The sequence below is a fragment of the Mastigoproctus giganteus genome, chromosome 6 (assembly GCF_048544385.1).
Source record: "Mastigoproctus giganteus isolate SK-2022 chromosome 6, ASM4854438v1, whole genome shotgun sequence".
Classification (NCBI taxonomy): domain Eukaryota; kingdom Metazoa; phylum Arthropoda; class Arachnida; order Uropygi; family Thelyphonidae; genus Mastigoproctus; species Mastigoproctus giganteus.
Window position 1 is genome coordinate 32,583,373 of NC_143580.1, and position 12,382 is coordinate 32,595,754.

The 12,382-nt window shown below is 36.6% G+C and overlaps 1 protein-coding gene across 1 annotated transcript in view; it reads right to left on the reverse strand.

Moving 5' to 3' along the window:
* Nucleotides 1-11,457, reverse strand: part of LOC150084138 (uncharacterized) — a 31,691-nt gene extending 20,234 nt beyond the window's left edge. Inside the window, exons 1-2 of the mRNA XM_090376130.1 lie at nt 10,796-11,457; nt 1,813-1,948 (exon numbers count right to left, since the gene is read on the reverse strand). Of these exons, the coding sequence (XP_090232256.1) occupies nt 1,813-1,948; nt 10,796-11,457 (798 nt within the window). The remainder of the gene's footprint in view (nt 1-1,812; nt 1,949-10,795) is intronic.
* Nucleotides 11,458-12,382: the final 925 nt, after the last annotated feature.

The following is a 12,382-nucleotide window of genomic DNA, read 5'->3' on the forward strand; positions in this document are numbered from 1 at the left end:
GTGGTTAACTGCCTATTGCTTCGAACAAGATCATGCAAACAAACAATGTTTTCGTCATGTCGAGTTGTGGAAGGATGCCATGAACGCTCAGCACCTTCAACGAATTCACATCCTTCTCGAAACTGTTTTGCCCAATTGAAAACATGTGGTTTCGACCTGGTATCATTTCCATAAACTCTGGTCAACTTTTCATAAATATCTGTTGACAATTTGCCACTTTTCACCAAAAATTTTATCACAAGGTTTCTTTGCTCTAAATTGCGTTCCATTTTTCCCGTAACAGAAACATGACTTTACACAAACCAACTTTACAATGACTGAAATGACTGACGATGTTTACCTTTTGCATGCAGGTAGAGGGGTGGATCAGGCTACACAGTGGGTGGATATAACGGTTTAGAGTGTGGCCATTTTTAAGGAAACAAAATTATTTTCGAAACTTTGTCACACCTTGTAGAAGTCCTTGCTGTTTTTCTTAGCATCTTTTAGCATTCAAAGATTTCTTGTAATCTACCTTCACTTGCCTAACTTCCTTTGTGACTTGATTGCAGACTAGCTTATAACTATCATAGGCTTCTGTGTTGCCTGATAATTTATATGCATCCCATGCATTTTTTTTCTCTGCCACGAGTCTTATTAGTTCATCTGACATACATTTAGGCCTAATTCTTGAACAGTATTTCTTAATCGGTATGAAAAACTTCCACAGTAAATTTCCACGATTACTTCCTTGACTGCTTCCCATTTAGAATTTGCTGCCAGTAACATCATCAATTGGTCCCACTGTATACAACTTAAAAACTGTCTGAGACCACTATAGTCACCTTTATGGAAGCAAAAACCCTTCCCTTTACCCCTAATGGTAGTAATATCTTTAAGTAAATCCCACATCAATACACTGTGATCGCTGCTACCGAGTGGTTCCTTTACCTGCAAATTCTTAATGCATGAATAATCACTACTGATAACCAGATCAAGAGTATTACTCTCTGATTAGTCTCTAACGTGTTGCTGTAGAAAACAATCATCCAGCAGTATTTTCAATATTCAAAACAATATCATATTTAGTGTAAGTTAGATTAGGCAGCCTTACAACTCATTAAATAAACTTTGCTTTAAAGCAAAAAAGTTTATATTCTCTGTACAGTTATTCCTCGACTTATGTAACTTCGAACTTACGTAAATTTTTTTGGTAAAATCGTAAAGTACTTTGTGTATCATTTTTAACATTGAATTCAAATGAAGGGACAATAAGTATAAGTTTTTATTTTCACTCTCATACTCAGTTTTGTTTGGGAGCGAAGTGAGGGCCTTTGTTTACATTGTGTATGTAATATATGTTACACATGTTGAGTTATTGTGGAGAAGTTCAAATTCACGTTGTCCTACCATTCTGCATGTTTAGTGTGCACTTCATTCACATGTCGTAAGGTGTGACAGCATCTCTTGTAACTTAACCCTGTGAGGTTCTTTACAGAAAATTTCACTTTGACTGTTATCATGGTGCCACCCAAGAGAATAAGTAACAGTACTACTTCCCCGCTGTCCCCAGATAAAGTTCTTAATTGTTATGGTATTTAACTATTTTTCTTCATTCTTCTGAGGATATTATATGGTTTTTGTAATTTTGGCATATCAGGGATATAGTAGCAATATTTTATTAGGCATTCTCGAGTTACATAAAACTCAACTTACATAAGAAGTCCTGGAATGTATCTCTTATGTATGTCGGGAATAGACTATTAGATTCTACACAAACACTATTATTTAAAATTTGAAACCCTTTTAAGGGTAACTTTATATTAAACTTACATGCATGCTAGCTCCATGACCAGCATATCCCATAAATATCCAATCTATGGCACTTGATTCCGAATCATCTGGCAAAAAATATGGTCGTGAATAATGCATTCGTAGAACATCAGCTATGTCTGGATTACAGTTGCTCCTATGAATAGATAAAATAACTTATTTTTACGACAAAAAAAATCCCCTTTAGCTTCATACCTTAAGCATGATATATAAGGAGATTACCTAGAAAATGCTACCTTTGAGTAGCATTTTCCAGGTAATTTGCAATCCACAACAGGAGCAGTGCCTGAAAATCCATATAAATAGGAAATCATGTTTGAAATTGAAGTTCATGACCCTGTAAGTTATGGACAATTACACTACCTGCCAAATGGTAACAGGCCCTATAAGTACAAACACAGCATTCCATATCATATAAAAAAAAGGGTCAATACAAGACTGGTTTGTGAACCAGTCTTGCAATGACACAGAAAAATTTGACTAGCTGACTTGGAGCCTAAACTTCAGCAAACACATGTGGGATGAATTGGGGTGCTCCATTAGCTGGGACTAAAATGGCCAATCTCCAAACCAGCTCTGGTAGCTACTTTGCAGGAGGAATGGAGACACTCAACTAATATCTACCAGAAGTTGGCAAAATGTATACCCAGGAAGGTTGAGGCTGTCCCACATTAAAAGCTCTTTTTAAAACTACTTTTGTGTGTGTCTCCAAATACTTTTAGTCATGTAGTTTACCCAAATATATAAATGGAGGTATGTTTAAAGATTCAAGCATTACTATAAAGGAAGGTTGAACTGACAGCCACAAGCCAGGTCCACTCCCCCCAACCCCAACAAATCCACATAAATATGAACTGATGTTTTGGCTTTACTTGAAAATAAAAAGGTTATTATTACTGTATTTTAATTTTATGTTATTTTAGAAGTTTGAACTTTCCACCTATTTTACATACCTCTAGAAATTTTTTCATCAACTGCATGGCAAACCAATGTATCCAAAGTTTAAATACTGTTAATCTCAGAATTTATGCACACTGTGTTCAGCAGAAGTAATTTTTCCTACAAATAATGATATAATGGGAGGAAGCAATCCAAAGGTTTTTTATATTTTTGAAATACTTTATACATTGCACTTTATTTTATAATTAAAGTAGGTCACTTTGACCACCTATAGGTAGCAAATTATGAAACACCCAGAGAAAATTTAGAACAGGCAGTATCTAGACCAATGCTTTTAAAACAGGAGGCTAACACCCTCCCCAGGAAACCATGAAGCTTAACTGAGGGAGGTGCAAACTATTTCAGCATTGAAAAAAAAAAAAAAAAACTCAAAAAATTAAACAAGTGAAAATTTAAAAAAAAACAAGTCTTTTATGTACATTAAAAAAATTCATTTTATATTTTCTGATTGTTAAAGAAAATTAAATAAATCTTCAGTTCAGAAGGGTGCCAATATTCCTTAGTGACTCTGGTATTGGCCATGCTCTTTGTAAAGACAATCAACAGTATACAATTGCCAATCAAGAGATTTAAAGTTTTAATGAAAGTGAAGTAGTCAATAAATTATAAAATATTAAGTATTTGTAATTTTACCCAATGCAAAAACAAAAGAAAGTAAACAAGAAGTAAAAAAATCAACAGAAGTGTTACTAATATCAGTGCCAACTTCACAGGGCCATTTATGTCAATATTATCAAGTGGTAGTTGCTGGGATTTTGGCACATCAGTAACCAAAACCATATTGCACTACAGTACATTATGTCTTACAAGTGTTTGTCAGAGGATGATTTGCATGCCAAAAAACAAGGTGTTGGAGACTACAAGGCTGGCTGATGGCCCTCACAGGATGACAGGTATTAGAACCTATAGTACTTAGTAACGTGCATGGGTTGGAGGCTGAGAAGATGAAAGAAGATATTTGCCGACCGGGCTAGCCGGATGGGTAAAGTGCCTGCCTGGCAACCCAAAGGTCACGGTTTTGAATCCTGATACGGGCTTGGATCTGAGTAGAAAATGCAAAAACTTTGGGCGGTGCATTATGGCCACAGAAGCCGATGCGCCAACAACTAACAAAAAAAAAAACAAGATATTTGTTGACTTCAGACTTGAACTTCTGTAGACTGTAACTTTCAGGAAATACGTACGAAGGTAGATTGTTGCAGAAAACAGCAGCTGAATGAATAAACAAGGAAAATGAAAAGTTGGTTCTGTGAGTTTGAAGGTGGACAGTAAATAGATGTTGCTGATGGTGACGCACGTTCAGACTGTTTTGAAAGAGAGGGAGCGGGAATTATAGAAGCCAATTCAGAATAACAGTGCCCATGGAAGTATCTGTAGAAAAGGCATGCAGCAGAAACAGTAAGTTTGTGAGACAGAGTCAGGGGTTTGGCAAACTAAGTAGAAATGGACATCATTGAGATTAGAACTGAGACCACATTATTTGTGAAATGAACTAGGAAGTGTTTGGGAGGTTTAGATCTTTTCACAGATAAGTTTGCTCTATTAGTTTGAAAATTCGTGGTGTATTTAATAGTAAGAAAAAGTGTGGGTGGGGCATGCTGCATGAAGTAATGAAATTTTTGTATATGGTATACACATGGTAAGAATATACCCAGATCCTTGACATAACGTGGCTTCAACAATGCTCCCCCCCCCCCCGCATACACACTACTCTGACTCCCTCCAGTCACTATCTGGCAGAGTAGAGGCAGCAAGATTATACATTAGGTGATTCAGAAGCCTCCTAGAGAGTTACCAATAGGTTCGTTCCGGTGCACTAATCAGCAGCAGGCCTCCGTTTTTGGAGCCGTACGTCGAAATGTAAAGAAGTTTGGATCTCGCCACGGTTTTCATCATAACCTCAAAAGACAGCAATCATACTGCATGATAGAAGGGATGGGGGGGGGTTGACCAGAACTTAGCTCTGGAGACTAAACATGGGTTCCACCACTTTATGCCTCCAATAAGCAAAGTGGTAGTATTGCACCGGTTGATGAGAGTCATCTACCACCTAGTATTGCCTGGTAACACAGAGGGGCGGCATTCCTCAGTGTGATGTGGGTGCAACACCTCGACCCCTGCTTACATTGGTTCACACCTGGACAGTCACCCATAGTGTCCTTGCGCATGGAGGTTATACCCAGGATTACTAACAGTCCCACCATCATGAAGGTGCAAGCAGAGGCTATAGCTGTCACAGACCATCCAGACTTTGCCGAAATTGGGTCACTTGACTTGAGTGTCACCTGAATATCAGTTCCATCAGCGATTTAGACTCCAAGGTAGCAAGCACAGCTTGTCTAGCATACCTGAGAGAATGTCTATGACAGCCTCAAGGACCCTTCCTTGAACTCAGGGGAGTACCCAGAGATTGGAGATACAAATGTCTCCCAATTAATAAAATGGGATTAAAGGGGGGGGGAGAAAGTCATTACAGAACTGTAAGCTTGATTACTGTTCAGGCGAAAATAACAGTCTGATTAAAGAAATATTGCAAGATCATCTTTAGAGGAAATTTATTATATGGAAACCACAGCATGGGTTTGTTATGGGAAGAGGGGGGAGGATTCTGTCTGACAAACCTGATTAGCTGTTGTGATGCATAAAATAATTTTGACATCATGCACTTAGATTTCAGTAAAGCTTTTGATACTGTCATGGAAGACTGTTACAGAAATTGGAGCAATGTGATATTAGGAGAAAGTTACTGCTAAGGAAAAAGTTGAGTGGCAGAAGAACAGAGTGGCTATTAATGGGCAGTACTGTTCTTGGACTAATGTTATTAGTGGAGTCCCTCAAGGTTCAGTGCTGCCCCCTTACTGTTTTTTTTTTTTTTTTTTTATATTTATTAACTATACCAATGAAGGTACATCAAACTTATTGTCTAAATTTGCAGATGATACAAAGGTCAGCAGAGTGGTTGACGACAGAAGTCACAGTATGATGTCAACAAAAGATAAATTAGCCAGATGGACCGAGAAGCGGCAACTGAGGTTAAATATTGAAACAAGGTGCTAAATATGGAAAGCAGTAACCGCAGAATACTATAACACTCAAGATGGAGAAAGAAAAAGAGAGGGGTAATTATACGGTTTGAAGTTCTCTGAGAAGTGCAGACAGGCGGCAAGGATAGCTCATGGGGTACTGTAAACAATATACAGGAATTTTACCAGCAGGGAAAAGGAGGAGATCATCCTTGCATAAGTTATCTGAGACCCTCATTTTAGGAAGGATGTAGATATGTTTGAACATCTTATTCTTTCTTTCCCTAGTGTGTGTCAGTTACATGGTAGATGTACAAAAATTATGAGTTTCAAGAGAATCAGTACATACACAGACAATTTGCTGATACTGCACTGAAAGAACCTTCAAAGCATATACAGTAAACATCCATTATAACACTCCTGCTTATAGTACTATCCTGCTTTTATAGCTCCTTTTCTCCGGTCTCATTAGGTTTCTCTGAAGTTCCATGCATTTTTTAAAAACTGTGGTGCCCTCATTTAAAATAGTTTCCTACATGAATAAGTTAGTGCAAAGCCATCATTTTAATTTATAGTAAATCACCAAAGTAAGTGAAATGGCATCATTTTTGTTACATCTCATATTGTGAATGCCTTCACAATGAGTTGCCTGTTACTGCACTACCTCAAATAATCCAGTGACACTCAAGTGAAGTAAGTCTGGTCAGTCTGTGATAGCCAAATCTTCTGCTTGCACCTTCACAATGGTGGGACTGCTACTAACCCTTGAGCAAGTCATAAATACAGTACCTACGTGCGAACCAACATAAGCACGGGTCGAGGTGTGCTACACACACACGCGCGCGCATGCATGCATGCACACACACACACACGCCACCCCTCTGTGTTACCAGGCAATACTATGTGGTAGATGACTCTCATCAACCGCTGCAATACCACCACTTTACTTAGTGGTGGCTTGAAGTGGCAGAATCCATGTTTAGTCTCCAGAGCAAAGCTCTGACAACCCATCTCTTTCATCATGTAGTATGATTGATGTCTTTTGAGGTTATAATGGACATCATGGTGAGATCCAATCTTCTTTACATTTCAAGGGTACAGCTCAAAAAGGATGTTCACAGGCCGGCAACTAGACAGTCCACCAGTCCAAAACTACTGGCAACTCTATAGAATGCTTCCAGATCAGCTAGTCGATGTATCTACTCTGCCAGATAGTGAATGGAGGGAGTTCGAGTAGCGTATATGCAAAGGGCATTCTCAATGCCACAGTATGTCAAGGAGCTAGGTATATTCTTGCCATTTGTACATAGTGTCCAAAAAATTTCATTGCTTCATACAGCATGTCCTCCCCACCTTTTCTTACTACTGAATACATCACGAATTGTTAACTTAATAGAGCAAACTTATCTGAGAAAAGGTCTAAACCTCTCAAACACTTCCTCATTCATTTCAAAAATATAACATGGTCTCAGTTCTAATCTCAATGTCCGTTTCCACTTACAGTTTTCCAAACCCCATGCACTTTTTCTGACAGAATCTCAGTTATGAGCTGAATCAACCACTGCTCATCTCAGTTGTCCAAATTATTTGGACTGTATGAATCTTTTCACTTCAAAGGTGGCACTTGTGCATATGTCCGTTCTGATATTCCCTATCAAAGACAATCATTTGGAACCTCCTCTTTTCAACCACATTCTGTGAAATTCATCTTTTGCCTCTATCATTCTCCCAGCTCCACTAATCACTTGGAACTCTGACTTGCTATCTTTGAAACTGGACTTTCTCCAGTCCAACTTTCCTAACATTGAGGAAATTTTTCTTGATGATTTTAATATTCACAACTACAGCTGACTTCCATTTTCTAGTCACATGGACTCGGCTGGTCAAGATGTTGAGGCTCTTGCAATTATCAATGATCTTACACAGATTGTTCATTTACCTAGTAGAATACCAGACAATCCTAACCACACAGCAAACATGCTTAACATTTTTCTCACAATCAACCTTTCTAAGTAGACTCGAGGTGGGTCCACTAGGCACCTCAGATCACAACTTGGCAATGGTCTGTTCTCCAATGGAGCCTTTTTCTTGTTGCCATTCTCACCCTTGTGTTGTTTCATATTCAAATGCCAAACAACACAATGTTTGCAGCCATTCATGAAGAAAGTGCCAGGTAAGAGAATTCTTCTGCCTTAAAATTATAATATTTCAAAAATTTAATATTCCAAAAATAGCCTATACTATCCTTTTTGAAAAAAATCCACAAAGTTCATCTTAAATCCATAATGAGATCGCAGATCCACTACAAGGAAAAATTACAATAAATTATTAGCATTTGTCCGACTTTACGAAAATTAGCGGGTGTTGACTACTCAAGTTGTCTGGTCCAACTGTCTAATAAAGTTTCGAGACTTTAGGACCTCCATATTTTTTTACATTATATCTGTTTCACAATGTGCAGAGAAAGAAACAAACAAAAAAAAAAAAAGTTTAGCTACAGAAATATTGTATTGTTATAAAGGAAATATTTGTTTTCTGGAAACTAGACGCTTTCTGCACGGAGACCTAAGTGAGATATTTAAAGCTTTAAAAAGGGTTGAGTAAATTAAATTCTAATGATATCACTATTCTTGAGTGAGTGAGTGAGAGAATTTAATACATTCACTTCCACTTGTGAGCCTTGGGTATTCTGTGAATCTGGAACAAGCAGGCTCTGCTTTTTAGTAAATGGAAAGGATTTCATCTGTGAAGAACCACCACTCTATGTAACACCAGCATCTGTGATGTTAAATCATCAACAGATGTATTTGAAAGAGATTCAGAATCCACACCACTTGAATAGAATTCTATTTCTGTATCAGATGACATATTATAAAAAGCTGATTAAATTTCATCAATGTCAATGTGCTGTACATCCCTGTTCTTTTTCACTCCTGATGTCCCAGGCTGTGGATCACTTATAACACCCTTTAGGGTAAAATTTTATAGGAAACACATTTTACACAAAATTTTACCAACATACACACACTAAGGATGTTTTATTTTTCACAAACTATAGAATTAAAATTCAACAAGCAAAATCTTCAAAAAATTTTACCTTTTCTTGTGGAAAATACCAAACTGGATAAAGTAACTTCAACATAAACATATCAAACTATCAACACATCAAACAGAACATATAAAACTATGAACCAAGTAGGCAGCTTTTATAGTGCTCTTTTATAGTGTGAACAGGCCATGGTTCAATTAGAATGCTGCAATCAAACAGTTGTTCATTTCATGTGCCTTTCCTTTTACAGCACTCATTTACTGGCCACAAATGAATGTATACAAATTTGCATTAAGGCACAAAAATTGTGATTCACATTGATGGAAGTTTGCATCCCAGCAGCAAACATGTAAATCGTTGGCCAGTTGCAGATACGTGGAAATTTTCCACAAAACGTGCATAGGATTTAATTTTTTTTTCCAAAAGTTAAAAAAAAAAAAAATTTAAAAGTGGCCTGTCAGAAAATTAAATTTCTCACCTCACTTATTAGCAAAGTTTGCTTCCTTATATCATTTTGCTAACACTAATAAGTGAGGTAAGAAATTTAACTGTAGTCTCATAGACCTCTCATAAGTATTTGTGTAATTGCTTTCACAAAAATATTGTACAACTGATGTGCAATTAATAAATAAGCCATTATAAAAGTGCGGGAATTTTAAACAGTTGAAAAATTAATTAATTGCAAGTTTAAAACTTGTTATTAACCCTTCAATATTCACTTGGTATCTGCGAGGCCACTTTTTGTTTTTTAAATTTTGGGAAAAAAAATTAAATCTTCTCGTACATTTTCCCCCCACCAATATTTTCTAATGATGGTAAGGTACATTATTTTCTGTTTTTGTTTTTATTTACAAGCTACAAAATGGTATCTGACAGATGGCATATAAGCAATGTTTTTTTAGCTAAAGTATATAAAAAGTGATCATCCAGCAACCATAATTTGCCACCCACCCACTGCGAAGAGTAAGTGGCAATATGAATTGGGTAATGTATCTGTATCAACAGCTTATTAAAATGTGGGTGTTTTTACCTGGCATGTGCAGTTTTTGGAAATTTTTTTCTTTCATGAGTGGGGGAAGTAATTTGCCAGATAAAACACCTGAAATTGGGGGAGGGAATTATTCGATGAATTGCAGGCAACTGGAGATATTAGCCAGAAAACATGACAAGAAATTTCAAATAACAAAATTGGAATAAATTATATAAATTCTAATTAACAAAACACTATTTTGAATTCAACAAAAAAACTATAAAATTTAAATATTTATAATAAAAAACTGATGACTGACAAGCACTATGCAAACAGATGTTATCCATTTAAGGGTATGACCAACAGAAGGTTAAAGAAAATGGTAGTAAATGATATATTGTGAAATTATCTCTTGGCACAAATAGCACCATGAGAGTATTTCACTTAATTGTACCAACAATGTGCTGCTGTGAAAATGACCATAAATGCACACAGGTGAAGCCATGTTCCGATTATTTCAATGTGGAATTCTAAATGCATTTTGGAATCCCCCACTTTAAATATATCCATTAAAAATAAAAAAATAAAAAAAAAAACAACAAGTAGTTTCTTTACACATACAGGGAAATTTCCTTACACAATACACACCTCTACTTTCAAAAATTCAGCAAGGGTAACAGAGTGAATGGGGCACCTGATTTTTCTCCAGCAGAGTGAAGCTGGTATGCCATCTCTGAAAAGTTGGCAATCCCTGTGCTAATCAATAAAAGCATGGCTACAGGAGACATATTCTAACATGTATATTTATCATTACAACTGTCTTGAACTAGTACTGAATATGGGGATTAATATATAGCATTCACAGTGATTAAAATTAGCAGAATGCAATATTAAATGCATAAAGCTGACTCAGGATGATAACTGCATTTTTTTTTATTAAAAAAAATCTATATACTCTTGATTGCTTTAAACAATTCTTACCATCCAATATACCATGATTTGGCACCTGAGGTGCTCATATTAGCCCTCTCATTTGGCATATTAAATACTTCGTGGAGGTGGAGAAAATCGGTTTTAAATGGAAAAAACTGGCACTCCTCTTCAACACTTCTATAAGCACCACTTGTATCATTATACAGCTTCTTAAAGAAATAAAAATTAAAAGTTTTCAATGCAGTCCAGTTATCTATGGCACCTTTAACTAAAAGTGGGCGCCCTAAATATGCATATTTCGAAAACAAGTCTTTAGTAACATTCTCTAGGATCATGGCACTGCGAACACCTTTACATATATTGCAACTTGTCAGCGGTCTAGCAATTTCCATCACAACGTAATTGTTTTCAATTATACAACGTGCAGTGTGAATATCTTCATTCTGAAGAAATACTGAAACAACAAGCACGAACAAACATAAACAAGAAATGAAATCGCTACCTAATACGAATGAGCACCATTTCCTCTTGACGACTTTTTTTGGTAACATTTTCCATTTAGATCTGTTTTTACAAATAAGTTCCCTTATTTCTTCAAGACTAATTCCAGATCTCAAGGCCTTTTTCCTAAGAAAAATAAGTTGTACATGAAATTCTTTAACACTATACTCTGTCTGAAGTTGAAATCCGTGACTACTAAATGGTTCCATCACGTTTGTAAATACATCACACGGAACATTCAAGTACGAATTCACTGATTCATTATTTTAGCCGGAAGCTGAACTATATACATGTATTTGTTGAGCAAAACTGCAGACAGTAGCAACAATAACTGAAATAAAAAACAGCCCTGTACAGTAGACTCCATCTATACTCCCGTTATCAATTTTGGAATTTTTTTTTTTTTTTTTTTTTCACTTTACTAACCAACAAGCTCAAATACAACGGTAGCAAACAGCAGTAACATATATCTTACTACTCTCTAGCTGTGACTATTATGGCCATTCATCCATCAAATGTAAAATGGCAGCGCCCCCTAAAACAAAGCAAAAATAACACGTTCACTCAAAGTGAAAAATGGCAGCGCTACCTAGAAAGCAAAGCCCAAAACTGCACGCACTCTCTATCAATGAACGGTAACGACATCACATGGAGGCCAACAGAGTGGTATGTAATACTATATTCCGTTGTATGTCTGTTCTAGATAATACTCTACAGAATAATTTACGCTCCACATCAGACAATCTATTACCGAGTAGCTGCCTAGAAAGCAAAGCACAAAACTGCACGCACTCTCTATCAATGAACGGTAACGACATCACATGGAGGCCAACAGAGTGGTATCTAATACTATATTCCGTTGTATGTCTGTTCTAGATAATACTCTACAGAATAATTTACGGTTCACATCAGACAATCTATTACCGAGTAGCTGTACTACTCTGTGCACAACAGGATTACATGCACGCGAATTCTAAAGCAATACAGACAGACCACAATTCGACGTTTAAGTCGTGTATTCAAATCAATTCATTGGAAAGGGGGACTGAACAAGCTTTCATAAACTTCCAAAGGAGTATGACTGTCGAGGAGGGTAAATGAACTGGCAGAGGACATATGCAGTTGAAGCGTCTT